The sequence below is a fragment of the Enoplosus armatus genome, chromosome 19 (genome assembly GCF_043641665.1).
Source record: "Enoplosus armatus isolate fEnoArm2 chromosome 19, fEnoArm2.hap1, whole genome shotgun sequence".
NCBI lineage: Eukaryota > Metazoa > Chordata > Actinopteri > Centrarchiformes > Enoplosidae > Enoplosus > Enoplosus armatus.
The window spans coordinates 3,542,512-3,564,142 of record NC_092198.1 but is presented as its reverse complement, the minus strand read 5'-3'; the positions used below and the strand labels follow the sequence as shown (position 1 = coordinate 3,564,142).

At 41.3% G+C, this 21,631-nt stretch overlaps 2 protein-coding genes across 3 annotated transcripts; both read right to left on the bottom strand.

Moving 5' to 3' along the window:
* Positions 1-7,982: 7,982 nt before the first annotated feature.
* gpr63 (G protein-coupled receptor 63) lies at positions 7,983-9,215 on the bottom strand. The gene has a single exon (XM_070926235.1). It carries the CDS (start codon positions 9,213-9,215, stop codon positions 7,983-7,985), a length of 1,233 nt encoding a protein of 410 aa, XP_070782336.1.
* Positions 9,216-16,246: 7,031 nt separating this feature from the next.
* ndufaf4 (NADH:ubiquinone oxidoreductase complex assembly factor 4) lies at positions 16,247-17,852 on the bottom strand. Of its 2 annotated transcripts, none has more exons than XM_070926244.1 (3): positions 17,690-17,852; positions 17,470-17,567; positions 16,247-16,740 (listed from the first exon to the last, which is right to left on the bottom strand). In XM_070926244.1, the coding sequence occupies exons 1-3, from the start codon at positions 17,850-17,852 to the stop codon at positions 16,444-16,446; spliced, it is 558 nt and encodes a 185-aa protein (XP_070782345.1). In that variant the 3' UTR covers positions 16,247-16,443. The 2 variants fall into 2 exon arrangements, with proteins under 2 accessions (XP_070782345.1, XP_070782344.1); XM_070926243.1 differs by having other exon boundaries at positions 16,247-16,749; positions 17,470-17,576; positions 17,717-17,852.
* Positions 17,853-21,631: the final 3,779 nt, after the last annotated feature.

Sequence of the window (21,631 nt, the reverse complement as noted above, 5' to 3'; positions counted from 1 at the left end):
TACCTGACATTTGTCTACATTTCAGCCCAAACCAAATTTAGATCACACCATCAATCAAACGTGTGTGGACACCCTAACATTACACACTTACTGTATGTGACTGTTGAACGCCTCCACTCTTCTGGGAAGGTTTTCCACCAGACTGTGGCTCCTGGCTGCAAGGATTTGCTATAAATTCCAGTTCAACTCAAAGGCTCTGTGCAGGCCAGTCAAGGTCTTCCACACCAAACTGGGAAAACTTTTTTCTTTATGAACCTGCCTTTGTCCATGCAGGGCAAACACTGTCATGTTGTAACAGGAAAGGGGTTTCCCAAAACTGTTGCTGGAAGGCACACTAACGTATGTCGTTCAGTCAGTGCAAACTATTACGTTACATTCATGTCTAGGTGAAGTAACTGGGACCACAAGTGACAATTACTGGACAATGGGAACTGTTAAAACATATTCCAATAGTAGCTTATGAGGAGAAGTGTCATTAAAGCTAACAGAGTGAGGAAGTAGCTGGCGAACATCGTGGCGCATTTAGCAGCTAAAGAGAGCTGGTGGAGCTAAAGGGAGAGTAAATATTGGACTTACATTTATAAGGTGGACACAAACGTGACTCCCTGCCTCAGTAATGTTTCTAACATTAGCCATTATAAGCTCCTGGTCATACCAGACCAAGGATGCTATTGCTTACAGTTCAGCTTTTTATTTCAGTCTTGCTTTACAGAGGCTGAGATCATGTATATATTCACTGTTTAGACCTGATATTCGAACTCCTTCCTGGGTCATTAATGGTTTCCACCTCAGGAGAGGCAGAAAAGAGGGGTGCAGTCTGGGTCAAGGCAAAATGACATAAAAATAAATGTATTAAACAGCTGAAAACCACCATCAAATGTAATGATGTGTGAAACAAGTTCCACAATACAGCGTGGTTCAGTATGTTTTGTACACTGAATGAGAATTGAAGCACCACCATGACGGAAGGAAACCTGAGCTATAGGTGGCCGACAATGATCGACATCCTCACTAAATGGTAAAACTTGAGCTGGTGACTTCCTCCTGTAGATTCCTCACGTTTTGAACACAAAGTCCTGCTGTGATCTGGAGCCTGACATGTGACTGCACCATGTGCCGTGTGGAGGCAGGCACACGGTCCACATCCTGGCAGAAGAAGAGGCTGGCGAGGAGGATATGCACGCGTGAGGTCATCATACACACGAGCACATGCTCCACATCACCATGGAAACAAGCATCTCCTCACAGAGGCTGGATTCTTTTTCTTTCTTTTTTGCTTTTTTCTGTTTTTCCTCCGAGGCCTCTGGCTTTGGCAAGTGAGAGATGTCAAATGAGGAATTTCATTCTAAACTGAGAGAGTCAAAAACAGAGCCTCCTACTCTCAGAATATGATTCATACCGATACAGAACCACACAGATCCCTTCAGACTGTAGAAAAATAAACTCATCTCCCAAATAGGGTATACCTCTCAGTGCAGGCAGTGGTGGATAAAGATAAAATTAATATCTGTGCTTAATTCAAACCAGCTGGACCACCGCTGGGTTGTATCAGGCCGATGATGTCACAGGCCTGAACAATTGTTCTTAACTCATTAAGATTAATACTTGTCAATACATCCTTGTTTCAGCTGTCAAGTCCGATTAATCAGGACGCTCCATAATATCAGTCAGACGTTTCAGATGCATTACTGGCTGTCAAATATTCAAACACAGTACGCAGACTAAACTGTTGACAGTGAAACTGCCACGATTAGTCAATCAATCGAAAATTAATCGGCAGCTATTTTGAAGTGATTCATCTTTTTGAGAATTCTTTTGTCATTTTTGTTTGTCGTTTTCACAAGGATTTGTTGCTTTTCTCTGTTTTATATCTTTGTAAACTAAATAGTTTAAGTTTATTCTTTTCATATTGCCAATAAAACGTACTTATCTACGTATTTACTTACGTACTTAAGTACTCATGTTTGTTGCCGCTCTGATTTGGTTGAGTTGATCGTGTTTTTAACAAACCATTCAGCGTATCAGTCCACCCAAATACAAACAAAAAGAAAAAAGATAGATAAAGTTTGCTCAGTTGTCATGGAGATGGAGTTTACTGAGCCTTTAAAAAAATAAACTATATATAAGTGACCATTATTAAGGAGTTACATCGTCAGTAAGAACCAATGGGCTCGGAGACGGACGAACACTTTTTCTTTTGGTCTTGTCAGTAAGATATAGAATAACACCAGCCCGATCCTTTAATTCTCCAAAAATGGAAAAACTCAAATGCAAAATATGATAATATATAACAGAAAATAGAAAATAAAGTGCCAGAAGCTGAAAACTGTGGTGGACTCCTTGAGTAAATTCATTTAGCTACCTCTGTATAGACGTGGTTTGTGAAAGCATGTTAGAATAACATAAATGGGTCCATTTTAATCACATTTGGCCCCAGTGGGAATCAGCCATTAATGATAGCCGTGAGTCCCACACTCACCATTAAATTATACAGGACTGTGTAAATGGCTCAGACAGTCAATATAAGCCATGTTTATCCAGTCAATATAACTGATGTTGTTTGTGTGAAACTAAAAGCCCCTTCTAAACTCACCTTTGTGCACCATGTACTAATGGTTTTAGGGACGCTGGGTGACTCATACGTATACAAGCATTTCTAAAAATCCAGCGTTGGCCTGAGCAATCACAGTCCCTATATTGATTCGGGAGCTAACGCACCATTGTTCCAGCTGTGCAATCTCACATTTTCTTGACCTTTCAGTTCTGCCCTTGCAAGATAATTTGAGCACTGCATGACTGTCACTACGGGCAACAAGACAGCGAGACTCAACTGAAAACACACTCACAGGCATCTATATTTCATGGAGCGAGGACACGAACCGACTCAGATGATTTCAGATTCTGAGAAGATGCGCTCAAGGTTACCCAGAAATCCCAGTGCTTGTTCCCGTTAGAACTCTTAGAACACCAGCTTCACAACACAGCAGGTGTGAAAGCAACAATTAGCTGCTCTTTTTGTGGAACATCACAGCCTCAGAAGACTGCACTTACACCTCATGTTAAAGTGGTTAAATTGGCTGTGAGATGATTTCAGTGTCATGACATTGTACATTTAGTGTACATTTAGTACACCAGCAATATTAATAGCACATTTTCCCATTCTCAAAGTGGTCATCATCATAAATGTGAATGTATATGTGTATATGTTGACTGAAAGCAGAGACGAAACGATGCAAAGATTTGTTTTAGCCTTGAACTTAAAGGCCCCACAGTGCAGAAAGTGAGATTTCCATGTCTTTTCTGATTATTATATATAATATTATATTTCCTTATTCAAGCCAGGAAGCAAAGATGAAAATCAAACGACAGATCGATGGAGAACAGTTCAACTTCAGTAACACCAGGCTTTTATTGTTGTTCAAAAAACACAAAACTGGCATCTGTTAACATCAGTCACAAATGCTCCATGCTCCACATCTTTCACCTGCATGAGTGATGGATCACCACAAGTGCTTCTTGTGTCCTTAGATGAACATCACTCCATCCACCGACAGCATGCACTCTCCTGAGACATCTGCAAGTTGCTGTTGCTTAGTAATAGTCTTCAGTGGTATGATTAAAGTGAGCTTCAAAGCTCTGGGCACGCTCATTACTCACTGCTGGCTGCATAATGAATCCCAGGGAGGAAGCTGATTAAGAACGCCGTCCTTTTTAATCAGAAGACCGGAGTCAAATCAAACTCAACTACGTCTCAGTGCTCATTGGAAGTATCTGTACCTGACCCGGCTGCAAAGGGGGGTCACGGAGGTCGTTAAGAGGTCTCGTCAGATTTCTGCTTCAAAAACAACCTGCTGACCTTTCTTCTGGGCGGGCGATGTTTTCCACGTGACGCTACGAGCTGCCAGCAACCTCATTTGCTCGGCTTTCATGTCTCACAGTCCACACAGATTAACTTCTCTTTGATCCGTCTTTTGGGCCGACATTAAAGGTGGGCAGCTTTGAAAGGCCTTCTATGTTGACTTCATCGGTCACATTCATCGCACAAGCAACATAATATGGGCGTGTAGTTGTGCCAGCAGGTATCGTATTAGACTATGGTACAGTACATTTGCATCTTATATAGATCAAGTTTCGAAATTGGATTGGATTTTTTAAAAAAAAAGAAGAAGAATTTAAATACATTACGTGCATTTAAAGGAATCCTGTGGAGTTTTGCTGTAAACAAACACAGATCTTTACATTAAGTGTTGCAGTGTTGTCTTGCGTCGTCAGACGGAGAACGCTGACTGAAATAGTCGGCCAATGGCAGACTTATCCCAACAGCCAGTCTATAGACTGGCAAACGTGTTGAATGCATTTCCATCCTCATAAAACATTTGCAAAGCCATTTTTATCGAGAGTTTTTAAAAACCTGCTTTGTTTAAACCCGCTGAGAGTTGAGAGCTCTTCTGCCTGCTTTTTGCTAAACCTGGTTCTTGAATCTGGGTCTGAATCGTTCAACCGCATCTTAAGATTTGGTCAGTGTCAAAATTCTAATATCTGTATTACATATATTTATTATATTAAAATTATTATTATTATTATTTTGGCATTTCTGCTTTATTATGATAGTGATAGCTGGGGAGAGACGGGAAAGGCAGGGGAGAGAGAGGACGATACATGGTACCCGATTTATTATACAATTTAATTTGTATGTTAGTATCTTTCTAATTCTTTTAGAAAATAAGTCACATCTCAATGTTTCTGATTAAGTGTATTACCATATATCAATTGCAAAAAATGTAAAATACACATTCACTTTAATAAAATTCTAACTCAACATCTGCGGTGCAAGAAACTGTACGCAGAAATCGGAGCTAACGTTTTCTTTAGCACAAACAGAACTGTGAGACTGTAAACAGACTCCAGGCAGCTAATACAGCTCCCTGGCATTTCTATTGTCAGCTGCACCGTGAAGCGTATGACTGGCAGGTCTGGTCAAAGTCAAAGCAGGCTTGGGGAAAATCAGCGTATGGAGGAGTAATGCATGGATGCACTCAGCAGAGACGACGACAGGAAGTGGAGTCCCTGAGTGGAAAGAGGACACACAGGTGACGCATTGGGAGGAGGATAATTAACGCAGAGCGCGCATGGAGGCACCGCATAAAAACACTGGGCTCCCAAACGTGACACCTTTCATATGAAACAAGTTATTTACATGCACACAGCATTGCATAGCCACCCCAACATAAATGACTCAAAAGTGGAGTTGATGAATTACATTGGATGCAGAACTGATCTTAAAGATTCCTTGGGAACTTGAACTCATCATAACAAAAATATGAGGGTGTGTGAATCCTACTGCAACCACATACTGGTGCCTCATATCACAGCTGAAAACAAATCATGAACAGGATGCCGTGTTCCCATGCCTCAGTATCCCAGCTCATAGGAGCATGTGTTTACCCACATGTTTAGGTATCCAGAAGAATGAGATATTAACATCCAGTGTTGTATGGAAGGTGCACTGAGGAAGATAAACATTTGCCTGTAACAACGAGTCTATACATAACAGTCTGCCCTCACCTTGAAAAGCTTTTCCAGATCTTTTATCCATCCAAGTTTCTCTTTACAAACCTCTATAGAGCCGAAATAACTTCACTTTCAGCTTCTGTTCCAGAAGTAAAAACAACCTTATTCATATTCACATTGACATTATATATATATATATATATATATATATATATATATATATATTGTAAATTACCAGTCAGTTTTTCTTTAGACAGCAGAGATGCGGCAGAAAGGTTTTAAAGATGGCATAACAAGGTGGATGTGGGGGGAAACTAATGGTTACAATGACGTAGTATGTAAAACACACAAACAAAAGACCAACTCACGACAGTTTACCAAGGTAAGAAATGTCTATTTCTTTATTACATTCAACAGTACAGTACACTGAAATTGCACATTTTCACCAGATATAGCAGCATTCTGACTGGCAAATGGACTACTCAATAGGCACATCCAAAACATTTAAATAGAAATACACACATCCAAAGTGTCGTGGCCACTTTCTGACCACATTCAAATTCCATTTAAGCTGTTAATTTACATGCCTCGTAAAACAAATTCTACACAGCTAAAACGCAATGTCCTTTCCACTCGACTCGAGATTCCTGTGGCAAGAAAAGACGAACGGTCGAGTCAAACCCAGCAGCGCCTGCCTTCATAGTACCATATTACAAGTACAGTACAGGTTAAAATGCCCCAGTTTATACTCTCACACATGTATGTGCCATTCAGTGCATTCCAGGAGTTATAAAGTGTTTTAATCTACTTTTATAGTTTCCTTCAGTTGACTGCTTCCCTTAAAGGTTTCTTTTATTACCCAGAATGATACGGTATCACTCTCAGAGAAGAAGTGAGTACTGTGGAGAAAGAACCCGAGCTATGTGATAGCATGAGAGAAAGACAGCAAGTTTATTCAAGTTGTTTTTCTGCTATTTGAGACTGAGTCAAAAACAGCCAGCGCAGCTGCCTTTGAGTTGGTACTTCTTGATATATGATGACCTGAATGAAAGAATCTTCAAAAGGCAACTGGACTTCCTGTGTAGTCTGCAAGACGAGCACGAAGTTTGCATCAAGGTTCAAGTCTCAAAAACATCAACTGAGAATCAAATGAAGCCAGTAGATACATGCGGGACCATCTACTGTATGAGGAGCGATTCTAAATGACCTGCTACCAACTGTAACTCCTGAGTGGTACAGCCACAATGGGGTTTTTTCTCCTTTCAAAATGGAGAATGAAAAGAGAGACAATGAGAGAAATGTAGGTTTCACCAGTGATGAAGCCTCCGATGCAAAAATGTCCAGTTGCCTTTAACCTATTTGATATCCAATGACCTACTGAGAAACACTGCAGGGGTTTCAATGCAGAACCTCCAGCAGGAAAACTCAAAGTCAACTGCAACATCGTCTGGCAATGCACTACACTGGCCAATATGTAGCACACACAGGTAGACTATTCTGCAATGAGAACGGCATCATTCTACAGTTTACCTCATCAAGATCATCAAGATAGAGGAGAGAATGACTGCTGCTGTGATAACTTTATAGACTCGGGCCGGGTACTGAACCTCAATACCTTTTAGTGCCGTCTATATTGTGTCTGTAGCCTCGTAAATCTGTCAAGTACCGGAAGCTGACATCAATCGTCAGGCCAGATTTAAAATGTTGTTTACTTGTTCTTTGATCAAATAGTACCATGAACCTCAAGGTTCACTTACTAGCTATTTCTGGACCTTTCAACCATACCCAAAAGCCTGAACAGAGACCGGGGTTACAAACTCCCCACCTTATAAAACCTTTTGTTATCACGCGGCAGAAGTTCCGTGTTTTGGTCTCACCTGAGCAAGTTCCATTATTAAAAATCTAGTAAGTGAACCCTGAGTTTAGAATATTTTATCACATTAAAGTGTAGCCAATTTTAATTAAGGCAAAGCTCTAGTTATAATTCAAGTTCTTGTCAAGATTTAAAAGTTGTCGAAATACAAACAGCTAGACAAGTTTGGCTTCTTTTGTAAATGACAAAAGAGTTTTGTAGAAAATCTGAAACTCAGGTATGATATCGGAACTAGTATTGAACCATTTCAAACAGTAGCCAGCCCTATTCCAAAGCTGTGAAACCCTGTCTAATAAACCACGATGCACAGGTGTTTTGGTATCTGCTGAGCCTTAGAGCTCGAACTCATGGGTGTTTGCCATGAACTGGACTTCCTGGATTGTATTTCATCTTCTCACCTGGTACCTGCAGCAAGACGCCCCCCCCTCCCCCACCAACGCGGCCACTTGTCTGTTTTAATGCGCCGTTGTTTTTGCTCTGAACACCTGCCAAAGAGAAGTATACCACCAAACAAGAAAACAGGCCCAGAACTGCAACAGTACATTATGTAAAGATGTGTTTTTAACAGTGTTGATGTGTTTGAGGGTGGATTCCTCTTTTAAACCACAGAGCGATGCTCTCCGCACACATACACTGCGCTCGGCTGTATGCGCCTCTTTGTGTTGCCTGGCAGCTGAGGAAGAAACTTGAAGTACTTGGGCATCAGATCAAGGCAGGCATCGCGGAACTTCTTGATCCGCCAGTAGTAAATAAGAGGGTTAAGGGCTGACTTGAGGTAGCACAACCACAGGACCCATGTGCTGATTTGAAAAAAGCTGTCTTTATGGTAGAAGCCGTCACTGAAGGTAGCTACCAGACTGTAGGCAGTGAAGGGCGCCCAGCACACTGTAAACACAGAGAAGAGGATGAGGATGGTGGTGAAGGCACGGGTTTTGAAGCTCATGTCTATGTTCATTTGGAAGGGCCTCTGGAGGCTCAGCAGGCCCAGTTTGCTGGCCTGGCTCAGACAGATGCTGTCTGGGTGGCTATGGATGCGGATGGCGTTGTGGCGGATGGTGTTCAGGATCCCCATAAATGTGTACAGCATGACCATGAAAGGTATGAAGAAGAAGACTAGCATTAGTACTAATACATAGGCGTGGTAACCAGGCTCAATGCTGTAGCCAAATACACACTGAGGGGCCCTGGGAGGGATCTGTAGGGGAGGGGAACCTACAGCCAGGGGGAAAGAGAAAATGAAAGAGAGTCCCCATGTGACCACTATGAGCACTTTAGCTCTCTGTGGGCTCAGCTTATCTTGCTTCTGGACAATAATGAGAAAACGATCTATGCTTATTATAAGCAGTATAGCCACGCCCTCCATCACAAAGAACCAAAAGAGCATGGCCGAAACCCGACAGAAAACGTCTCCGAAAATCCACTGGGTGGTCATGACGGTAACCAGAGCAAAGGGCATGTTCAGGATGGCCAGCATCATGTCTGCAAACGCCAGGCTCGCCAAGAGGATGTTGATGGCCGAGCGCATGGCAGATCTCTGGTACACCATCAGGCACACCACCACGTTTCCCAACAGAGCCAAAAGCAGGATGGCGACCATGATGAAGCAGAAGAAGACCTGCAGAGGTAGGCTGATGCCTTGCAGGCTCTCCAGGGCCTCCGCTGTTGGCGTGACTGGCTCCGGCGGTGACCTGGAGCTCAGGGAAACGTTCACCATGGCGATGTTCTCCATCGACGGCCTCTCGGAAAGGCTCAGCAGCCCCGTAACGAGGCAGCAGAGACTGGCGTTAACGTCCCCTGCCTCTGGAAGGGGAACAGTAGTGGAGTGAACCATTCTTCCCCAGGGTGAATAGGCATCGTTAGTGGTGAGCTCACGCTAAACATGGTGCCGTAGATGCAGATACTCCCAGCTCAACGCAACATGGCGGCGTCTTCATGGCTGCAAGACCCTAAGACGTATACAAAAATGTAGTGAATTCCAAGGGCATGTGAAAGAGCATTACAAAACCAGATTAAAGCAGCATCACTTCCTAAAATCCATTCAGGGTTATATGCCTGCATCTCCCCCAATTAATTCACACCGCCATGATCTCTCTCAAACCTGCAGAATCTACCAGAATGAGACAAATGATTAATATTGACAACAACAAAAAAAAGCAGTGTGAATTTGAATTGCAGCCATTTCCAATTGATTTACATGCAGACTACTTCCCTTCCTTCAACAGAAGCTAATCACAACTTGGTTAACTTACAGCTACGATTTTGTATGCATCAAAGCGTGACGGATTCAGTTAGTGTTACGATTAAAAATAAAATGAACCGTGGAAGCTGCACACTTCAGTCTTCCCTCTGTTTTTTGTTGCTTCTCTACAACTCAGCACATCAGAAAATGTGGGTAAGCTGAATGAGTTTGATGACCTGCTTGAAAGTAAGTCAGTAAGGCACAGTGGACAACATTTTGGGGAAACTATTCACTTTCTTTCTGACCGTGAGATGAAAAGATCAATATCAATCTCATGTCATTAAGTAGAGCTGGAGTCCGACTGGAACAACTCGTCTGGCTCCAAAGTTCAAAAATAAACCTTCCAACTCCTCTGCACTTACAAATACTGTTTAATCTGTACATGGAGAGAATCTGAATCAGTCATTTTAGAGGGAGCTGCAGGGTGTAATTATTGTACTGCTGCACAGCTTCCTAGAGTGTTGTTGTCACAGTGAACTTGCCGGGTTTGGTACCATCGAACCTGTACAGACACCAAAACCAAAACCTGTGCTCACTGACCATATCTGGGAAAACCACACTGTAGCCAGAGATGCTACACAGAAGTGTCTCAGAGAATACTCTGCTGTTCATCAGGTAGTAGTTACTTTGCATTACTGCAGCTAAAAATACTAAATACATATTGTGTTAATATAAATATTAACAAACGATGTTAATCAGTGGGCTTTAGAGGTGCCGGTAGGTGGATTTTGTTAGCTTTTGTTAGGATGGAGCCAGGCTAGCTGTTTCTCCTTGCTTCCAGTCTTTATGCTAAGCTAGGCTCTGCTAAGCAGAGTGCTATTAATCTTCTCATTTCATCTCAGAGAGAAAGAGAAAGAAGGTGTATTCCCCAAAATGCTTCAGAACAATATAAACGAGTAGAATATAAACGAAAATGCAACTGGAAAACATTCGTCTAAAGAGATATAAAAAAAAAATTCTCTTCTGTTTGCCTGAAATGCGATAAGAAATCCTGTTAAAGTGCTTTTCTTAACCGCTGCCAGTAACCAACAGCCAGTGTTCAACTGGGGACAAGTCAAATACTGCAATAAAAACGCTTATCACTTGTTTAAACATTAGACACTGTTATTTCAGACTGCCTGGTATCATTTACAATGGCTGAGCAGCAAATGCCAAATAATAAATGTGGTCCATTTGAGAGTCCGTTTGTAAGTACTTTAAATGATTAATTCGCATAAATTAAGCTTTTCCATTCATTTTCAGTGTGGGTGGAAGAGTCAAGCAAATAAAATGATCATGAGAACGGTGCATGCGAGCCTTTTATGTAGCCATGTTAAACCACAAGGTCGGATGCGGCTGATACCTGGATACGTAGCCAGTTAACAGATAGTGTTATCAACACAGTCTAGAGAGAAAAGGCTGCTGTAAGGAGATAAACAGGCGGGCAGCAGTGAAGCTGGGAAGACGTTGCTTTGATGACAAGCATATTGTCTGCTGCAATTACCCACCGCTTCATCACAATGAAGAGCAAATAAGAAACTGGTTGAAATCTCGGCCTACTTCCTGCTCCATTCACCTCCCATCCACACACGGCACATTTTCTAAAAGGGCCTTGTGGATCACAATACTGAACCGTGCGGTAGTCTAGCTCTGCGCGGGGGGGGTGGGGGGGGGGGGTGGGGGTAATGACATATCTCTTTCCCTTCATTTAGGAGCGGAGTGACCTCAAATGTTGAAATAGCCACTTCAGCCTCCAGGCAATCAAGTAAACCTGCAGTAAAGACGGATGATCGGCCACTTGGCATTCTAAAACGACTGGGAATTGTTCAAACACTGTGTGTGGCAACGCAATTATGCAATGGAGAGTTGCAGAGAGAATATGCGCAGTGTGTGTGTGTGTGTGTGTGAGAGTTTTTCATCTTATAACCTTGAATCACAAAATGAGACAAAGGGTGTACTGGAAACCTGCCTAGTAAATGCATGATTTACAAGTTTATGGCAATAACAACCTGTCAGAGTGTACCTTGTTTATGTCAGATGGCATTGTTGTTGTATCTGTAAATGACATGATTTCTGCATATTTGCCAATGTAAGTTTGATGGAAATGAATAGTTACAGCTTATTCGATAATACAGTATCTGTGGAAAGAAATCGAATACACTGAGGGTTAAATGTTGGATTGGGTTTAGTCAAATCGCATACTAACTCGAACATTATGTACTGCATGCTGCGTACTAGAATAACAATCAAGTACCAGCAGAGTGTTCACACTGAAGTACTTGAGCAATACGTCTGCCCTGCATCACATGACTGTATCGATCGCATGGCGGGTCCCAGCTACCAATGAAACGTCTTCCACTAAATCTAAATATTCTAGTTTTCATTTTTTATTTTTTCTACAGTACATTACATATGTGAGCTCCCGCGTCTTTTCCTCTTTACCTTAACGCCCCGGGTCCTGAGGAGCCACTGCACAGTCTTAAGAGACGCAATGCATTTTGGGGCAGCTGAGTACGTTTCCAGCTCACATCGCGTACTCCATACGTTATACATATGTTCCTAAAATGCCCTGTCTGTCTGACCCACTGCATGCCCTGAAGCCTTATCAGTACATGAGGCTATAGTTGCTTCCTTTGCTCACGCACAATGGACAAAACTAACTAACCAACCACGTCGAACAGAAAATCTTAACCCCAAACCACTTTAACGCTAACGTGTGGAAGCGTTTTGGATTAGAAAAAGTTGAAGATAAAGGCAAGGCAGCTCGCTGCCTCTTTAAAATGCAAGTGCCTTAAAGTAAAGTTAGCTTTTCAGTTGCGTGAGGGAGTGAAGGCGAGCGTTGAACGTTGACTCTCCGGCCTAGTTTCAGCTTGAATTTACTCAAACGAATGACGCGTTAGTTCAGATTCATTCAAAGGTTTGAAAAGGTGACATCACAACTGAATATTCATTCATTTGAAAAACCACTAAAATATTAAAATTTTGAATTTGAATCTGTGAATTTTTGAAATTGAATAAATTGAGATGACCAAACAAATTTGCATAACTTGATCCACATATTTTCCTCTAATACTAACCACTTAAATCGTCATGTATTGCATTGGTGGACCCTTTTGCGAAACTTACCTTCTGGGAATTCAAACCACATACAGTCAGAAAGATGGAAAAGTGGAACATCTCAATGCTATACACTCGTGCAACATTTAGGGATTCAGTAGAGATTAAATTGCACAAACTGCTGATAATGTGTAGGAACTGTCTTTGCTTGAATAATAGTCATTTAATTCTCCATACAGGAAATGACTAGCTTTTGTTCACTTTCTGTACTAAGTTTGGCACATGTGTTGTTACACACAGAACATGTAAATCAGTGCAGTTTTCCAACTATAAAACAAGTCTAATAAGGGAGCAAGTTGCCATATGTTAGAGACATGGCGGTGGTGTCACTGGAAGATGGATTCAGACTGAACTCTATTCATTAAGCAAATCTCAGAGGTGTCCTGGAAATTGATCCAAACGTTGGGAAAAATCAATGCCGAACGGAATCACACCTCATTCAGACCTCAAATAAGAGCCGGTCGGGCCAAACCCCGCAGCTCGCCGCTCGCCGCTCGCCATTTAGCGTTAAAGAGCTTGTTTTGATTCGGTAGTTCGGTAGCCCGGACTGTCGCGTTGTTGTGCCACCAAAATGGTTGAGACGACAAACGCAGTGATTCACGGGGGGGTCGGTGGGAGAGATACAGACACATTGACGTCTCCGTTTCGGCATTTAGGAAAACATGTGTGGCTGATAATATGTGAAGCTGACCGACTCTGTGATGTTCAGTTACCTGCTTCACTCTCCCATGTTGGAGCTCCGGAGGGGGGGGGGGTGAAGAGCTGGAGCTCAGTCCTCCAAATGGTGCATCTCGCCGCCCAAAATGTTTCCTCCTCCTCGCCGGAGTTAAAAACAGTTCTTCTGTCAAACACAAGTAGGCCAGCTGTGCTTTTTCAAAACGCAGGCCCCGCAGCGGTGCGGTTTTAAATCAACAGCCGCTGCCGACACACAACCGGAGCCGGAGATGAAGTAGAATCCGCATTTGGTCAGTCTCGCTTTGTTTCCAGAGGAGCCCGAGAGACTCAGCACCGCTTACCCACGCACACCACAGCAAATGTTAATTTTTGCGTTTTCCAGGCGTCTTTTTTTTCTTCTCCATCCTTTTCCTTCACGCAGATGTGCGGTGTGCGCGGCTCATCCTCCAGCACCAAATGTGTCGGGGCTGTGTACTGAGTGGCCCAAATTGTCACAAACTGCACTTCACTGCACTTCACTGCACTTCACTGTGGGCTCCCTGCGGCAAGGCGGCGAGAGCGAGCTCACACCGCTTCCTGTCCGGCCTTTCAAAATAAAGTCATCTAAAGAAGTGCATTTATGCGGAAGATATTCAGAAATACAAACGAGACATTTCTGCCACTACTTTTGGCTAAACCCCAAAATATTTTTAAAATAATAGACACTCTTGTGCTATGGGGAAGGAAACAGGGCAGTTGCTACCGAGTCTCAGACGGCTGATTCTGAATTTCTACTGTTTTTAGACAAGAAAAAACAAACAAATAAAAACATTTTAATGTAATTTAAGTTTAATATTCTCCACAAGATTGACATGCATGGCAGTATAGACCATGATGTAGGGAGATAAAATGTACTGAAAATGTAATACAACAGTTAAATTATTTATTTAAATATATGTGAGTGAGGTTGAACTAAGAGAATTAAGACCCATGACCTCAGAAAACTAGGCTACTTAAGTAAAAGTACAAAAAGTTTGACTTTTTAACAGCTGCATATAGTCAGCATGACAGGGCCAACGTACTGTAGTAAGGATGTAAATATACTTCAGACTATTGTAACAGTGCAAGTGAAGACTCGTTGACTAGAATCCTTTTTGTTAAAGTGAATATAATTATATAATATAATTTAGGTTTTACTGCTCTGGCAAAAAAAACTGAAAATGTGCACCAGAAAGGGGTTCAATTACTATTAATTCCAACTATTTTCAAACAACACACCGTATACCAATATATATGTTTTAAAGATATCAATAGGCCAGCTGCAGCTTTTATTTGTATTAACTGCCATGATGCCACTGAGCACAGTGATGCTGATGTAGTTTTCTGGACACTTTCTTTCTTTCTGTAATCTGACTGCCTTATTTTGAAGGCGAGAACAGCGCAGCTTCGTGCTGTCTCTGGTCAGTTTGACGCAGCTTTGAACATCCAGTGATAACTGACACCGACAGAAGCCAGTTGCATGAGCAAAAGTGGACTTTTCGTGCGTTACGCCTCATTTCCAGCGTCGTCCAATAGAAACGACAAACTACACTCAATGGTCGACGCTTGGTTGGAGGAAGTGCTGTGTTTGGGCACGTGCGGGTGTGTGTGTGTGTGTGTGTGTGTGGTGGTAAAAATGACAAACGGATCCTGTTATTGCAAAAGCAAAAATATTAAAATATGATTTCAACACAATACTGCTGAGTTGAAAGTGAAACATTGTGCTAATTCATAAAACCCACACAACCACTTTACATTAGGGATCCAACACCACAAATAACATTAAAGACAAAATAGTCTTTTATTTTCAAAAGGTGTGCCACAAGGCCAACCTCATCCACAAGTGGAGTTTTATTTTGCGCCGCCATGAGACGACAGGAGAAGGCCTTCAGACTTATATTTGTACACAGCTGTAGTCAAAATGTCTGCTGGGAAAAAGACCTTCAACTTCCTACCAACTGACAAACACGCCAATATATCAATGAGACGCTAAGATCGTGTCGTCGAAAATAATAATACAATTTTTAGAGAAAAACTCACGATTGTCTCTAAAATAAGTTGAAATTAACAAATGTACTTGGTTTTCACAAATCTTTATTTCACTGTTAATAGTACAGTAACTTTAACAGATCCGTTTAAATCATAAAATAAAACTTTATTAAACTAAATTATTGACACGCTAGATGTAATATTTGGTAGCACAGCTTTTGGAGCACTTCCTATACTTTCTAACGCTTATCATAATGAAATAAATGGCTATGTATCATAAAGAATACTGTTTCCACTGGACAGGTATACATACTGTATAGTCTATTGTCCTCTGCACCATAAAGCAATAATTCAGCATTTTGTGACGTATGCTTATTTGCTTTCTTTCTGAGAGTGAGCTGTGTAGAGTACAGAGCTGGAGTCAGGACACGATTAGCCTAGCTTAGCAAAAAGACTGGAAGCAGGGGGGAAACAGCTAGCCTGGTTCTGTCAAAAGGGAAAAAGATACACCTACACATCTAAAGCTCACTAACTGACAGGTTATCTCAACTGTAAAAAGGATTTTAGAGGATGTTGCGTCCTGGAACTATTCTTCCTTCCAGTCTTTATGCTAAGCTAGGCTAACCACATCCTTAACACACATGGAGATTGATCCATCTTCGCATCTCACTCTCAGAAGGACAGCTAATAATCATATTTTGCTAAATTATTCCTTTAAAACCAGGGTTTCATCAACCTTCTTTTGGACCTCTGGTCCCGTTTCAAGATCCTAAAAATCTCATGAGAATTGGCCTACGAATAGTTTTGCATTTTATTAAATATCATAGAGGAATCTTCAGAACTTATTTATTCATTTTATTACTCCAATTTGTCTTAGGTTTGTTTCACAAATATCAACGTATCAACCTATGATATGTTCCATGATTTCATCGACATATCAAACAACCTCACATGAGGTCCAAACCCAAGGCTTGAAAAACTCTACATAAATAAATCAGGTAATATTTTATCTACTGTCTATCATTCACCAACAATCCAGTCCTTAAGAAGCCTTTATCTGCTTGGCATTTGCGGCCTTGGGTGGTATGATCTGAACATGGAAGGGGATGAAGAACTCTATTAGAGCTTTTGTGTCTTTCAAGTCCAGGCAATATTCCTGAGCGATCGTTTCCGGCGTCCACGTCTGAGGCTTGTTCTGGTGGCTGCTCAGGGCCTTCAGGGCCTCAGTGATTGTCAGTTTGCCTTTAGGAACATCGGTGAGCTCCACCAAGCCGTACGGGTCCCCTGGTAAGCTGAACCTTAGCGGCCGCCGCTCCACTTCTTTATCCACGGTCACTTCCTTAAATGTCTGTGGGAAGATTAAGCAGGAGGAAATTAGTCTAAAATAAAAGTCTAAAAGTCTTAAATCCCCCTACCACCCAACTCTGCAGTTCCCCACAGCTCTACGGAGCGTTTTAGCTTCTTTCAGCTCTTTGTTTTGGTTTTCTGGCCCTCAACGTTACTGTTCTGGTTCAGTCTCACCGCTCTCATCGACCACAGTTAGCGGCTGGCACAGCGGAGCATTTAGCAGCTAAAGAGCTAGATATTTTTCTCAGGAGTTGGTGGGAAAACAGAGTTAAAAGAGAGCGTTACATTCAGGGGGACACAAACATGACTCGCTGTCTGCTGGATGTGTGATTAAGCAGCTATACCAACTTCAGGAGGCCATTAAATGTGTGTGGTTTTCAGATTGGTGTGGAGTTCTGCCCCCAAGTGGCCAAAAATGACAAACATCATTTTACATCACTTATTACGAAACGTGAGGGCACAACACCGTTGCATCATTGTCACACACACACTTCATATAAGTGTATTTAGTTCCTGCATCCAGTCACAGACTTTAATGCTTTCTATCATTTCAAATGTTTGGAACAGACTCAGGGCTGAGCAGAGAGACCAGAGATGACCGGAAAAGTGTTCTTAATGTCATTATAGGCTAATAATGAAATAGCGACTGAAATTAAATCAAATAAAACACCAGCCATCATCAGAGCCACTCATACAAACGGACACAGTGTCCCAGTCTGACCTCTGCTGCCGCTGCTGCCGCTGCTGGATCTTGGGACTCCACATAGACCGACTTCAGGTGGGCCAGCAGAGGGTCATTCTTCTGGTTGACCGGATCCGCTGTCTCCGCTGCAGAAACACACACCATGCTCGTCAACAGGGAAACTGTTCCCGAGGTTTCATTGGAAGGCTTAATTTCCCGAGGAATCAGCCCGGCATGACCCTCCAGGAGACAGTTACACAAAGCAGCAGAGGTGTCGGACACTCACCTTCAGGGCGGCCGGCGGCCGGCGGGACGCTGACCGCGTGTCGAGGCGCTGCTAGCGGCTTCTCCTTAGAGATTTCTCGGTGTACCCGGTTTTCGAGGTTGAAGTTTCGGAACATACGCGCAACCCGTGCCCCCATGTTTCTTTCACCAAGTTACCAAAGACCCAGCTGACAATAAAGTTTAGTCAAACTGTCGACGGCGAGCGAGAAGGTTCATTTCACAATGGAAAGGCGAACACAGCGATTAACAGCGACACCATGTGGTTGGAAGATTGTATTAAGCCTCATTTCTTTATTTTCAAAGCACACAATTGTAAAAGTTTCTACTGGCAACACATTTCAGACAGAAAATCGATCATAAGTCCTCAAAAATGTATAATTATAATTTTTAGATAGAAGTCGAAATTCTGCAAAGATTTGGTCTACGATAAAATAGCAAGTCCAAACTTAACTATCTTCTAAGTCTGATTTACTACGTCTTTTCCTTGTTGTGTTGTTTAGATTTATACTTTTGATATATAAAGAATAAAATCTTCTTTTACCTACTTATGTACATTATAGCTGAATGTTTGTTTACCTTAGTTGAGCTTTGTTGTCCTTGTTGTTAGCTGCGTCTCTATTTCTGTGTAAAGACATTACAACCAGAAACACACATACTTCAGCTGATTCTGATCATTCTGACTTAATACCTTATAGTTATATTATTATTATTATTATTACTTGTTGTCTGTCATTACTATGTGCATTGGTCTTAGATCATTTCATTTTTTTCTTTTTCTGCTTAATTTGAGTTGCTTTGAGTTTCCGACCTAGAAGTTATATATGAGAAACTGGTGCACACAGCAGAATAAATTTATAAAAATGAAACACAAATTAATTTTCTCAAATAAAAATCAATAGACATATAAATATATTAAGATTTCAGATACACAAAAGACAATGTTTGTGTATGAAATATGATCCACTGATCAGAAATCAGTCATTGATCATTTGACATCCCTATCCTCTAATAATAACCTACGTTAATCATTTGGCACTTTACTCTGAGTGTGCGATCCTGGGAACGCACTAAATTGAGAAATCCTTCAAAATAATTTAACAATGTCAAAAGAAAACCCTTGCAATGTTGTTTCAGAGTCTGAATTTCTTTGAATGGTCTTGATTGTGGTAAATTGCAATATTAGAAATTGTTATGGGGAATTAATTCAGAATCCTGAGATGAAATCACTTATATATATAATATGTAGCTCTTGATCTCCAGTTTAAAACAAGTTGCAGTTGCATGGCCAGCAGATGGCAGGATTTCATATCCTAACACATTAATAAAACGCCTCATCATAGAAACAGGTTTCAAATACAAACCGAGCCTCCGTCTGTTTGTCACAGTGAGGTTTAATTTGTTAGTAAGACAAAGTAAATAAAGCAGTCGTCACTTCAAGTGGTTTGATCAGGCCAGAAAACAGAGGTCACTTTTTTTATGTAAGGGAAGCCATATGGAGCACATCTGGAAGTTATTATCTGCTCAATCATAACAAAACAACCCACAACATTTTTATGAGAAGGGGAATGGAAAGACATTCTTTTCATTTTACTCACTTACTGGTATACAACTCCTGAGTTAGGAGCTCCTGAGAGTCACAAAGTCAACAAAAGGCCAGCGGCTCTCAGCCAATGATGCAACAATGAGTTTATTTAGTTGATGATAAAATACAGTACTAATCCCTGACTGGTTACTTGCATGGGAGTGTTCTTCAGTCCATCCTTTCTATCCAATGTGGAGCCGGTGGATTTAGCAACACTTCAGTGATACAGCTCTGAGGCACGTTGCTGCATGTGAGGCTTTGAGGGCAAGGAGTCGAGTGTCTAGACCACGTTGACATGTAGAGTTACAACAGATGTGTATGAGCATCATTAAATAAATAAAACCCTCCACTGTTCAGCAATCCCTCGTTGCTTCTACAGGTTTAGTGAATTACTCAAGAAAATCTGTTTGTCTGCAACAATGCATTTTTACAATGCGGCACCGATTCCACCGCTAAAAAGTGTGACTGCTTAGCTGTGCTTTATAACCATTTTAGCTTAGAAATGATACATATATACATACATACATGGGATATGGTGGCCAGGAGAGCTCAGTGCACTACAACTTGAAAGGATAAGTCTCATGATATTCTATATTTTTCTTGTTGTCATTGTTGTCCAGAAACTAAAAAAACAACACATCAATGAGCCACACTGTTGCACTGGGTGACATGTTCCTTCATCACCATGAACACACACACTGTAGTTTATTTTGACTCAATCCCACATACGTGCGTCCCGCTGCTCCAAATACTCACTAGAGCACAAAATGTGTATTAATCCGCTGCTGAAAATAGTCCCCAACAAATGCATTATTTCCTCCTGTTTGAGTAACGTTTGTTAGAAAAGTAAAGCACCAGAACATTTTGAAAAACATCCACCAGTGTAACAAAACACATGGAGCATAAAGGAATGTGCTGCACATAGGTCGCTCGCACGCTGGACACGGCAAGTGAACTAAATTACGACCCAGAAGAAGTTTGCGAGGGACACTCATGCTGCGTTCAAGTCATATCGAAGTTATCGTTGTACTGAGTTTCCTACTTGTAAATAGCATTTACGTCAACATCCAAGTCCACACAGACTGAAAGCTACCCTCATAGCACACAGAGATGCCTCATGTCAGCCAAAGTCTGTCATTCAATGCATGTAAAGCCTTATATTGTCAATGCACAGTATTTTTCACACTCACACGACCAACTCTGTTGTCATACAACCACCATCCCCCATCCATCCCATGTGACGTGGCTGCAGCATCGAAACAGATGAGCATGCCAGTAATCAGGGAAAAGATAGTAACTTCTAATAGTATGAAAAGCACAGGTTTAATTAATAACATCAAGGGTGGCTCTGTTCTATTAAAGCGTGAAAGTGGGACAGTGAGCCAGTATGAACAATACCAGCACCCTTAAACTGAAGCAGCTAAATGGAATTCAGCCTTCATTTTATTGTTTACACCGGTACCTTTTTTCTACAGTGACAAGTCAAAATGTCTGCTGTGAAAAAGGCCTATTAACAAGACGTCAACAATTATAAATTTCATATCATTACAGCTCTCTAGTGTGATATAAACCATGTATTCAGTGTTTGTATACTGCTTATAAATGGTAAATATGGGGGACTTGAATGCTAAATGCACTGCACGTGTTGTCAAAGTCGTGAAGATATTGTCTTGTCTCTAGCTCTCTTGGCCACCGTAATCAACATATATTGTCCTTTAGTTTTTGAGTTCACACATTCACTTGACACAACACACACACTGGATGCCCACCTATGCATGTAGTAATTTTATTCACAAATAAAAAAAAAAAGACCATAAAAATATATCTTGCTTTCACATATATACATTTAAATGTGTTTCTATGAACTATGTAGACAGGACAAATCTCAAGTACAGATGAGGCAACTGCATTATAGTGGCTAACCTTGAGGTCTTTGATACAAGGCAGGACCTCTGAACACTACAAAGACTCAGCTCTAAAGCTCCACAGAAGCTTATTACATCAGAGGTGGTCTGGTTTTATCTTGGCAATTCATCAATTCCTATTTGGAATCAGTTGTTTTTCCTGAACACCCATTATGGTAGATCTGATGAGTATTAGGGCCACTGTTAGAAAAAAAAAATCTGAGGCTTCAAGAATAAAGTCATAATGTTTTGGGGGGAAAAAACAATATCATGAGAATAAAAGTCATAACATTATACGGATACAAGTCTTAATATAGAAATAGAAATCATAATATTATAATATGATGAGAATACAGTCGTGATTTCTAGTGAAGTGAATTTACTATCCATAAGCCCCACTGAGGCAAATTTAAATAAAATTGACTTAACT

Coding starts and splice junctions, on each gene's coding strand:
- gpr63 (XM_070926235.1), bottom strand. CDS start 9,215: ATGGTTCACTCCACTACTGTTCCCCTTCCAGAGGCAGGGGACGTTAAC.
- ndufaf4 (XM_070926244.1), bottom strand. CDS start 17,852: ATGGGGGCACGGGTTGCGCGTATGTTCCGAAACTTCAACCTCGAAAAC. Junction 17,568..17,689: donor TCCGACACCTCTGCTGCTTT/GTGTAACTGTCT, acceptor CAGCGGAGACAG/CGGATCCGGTCAACCAGAAG. Junction 16,741..17,469: donor CGGCAGCAGCGGCAGCAGAG/GTCAGACTGGGA, acceptor CAGACATTTAAG/GAAGTGACCGTGGATAAAGA.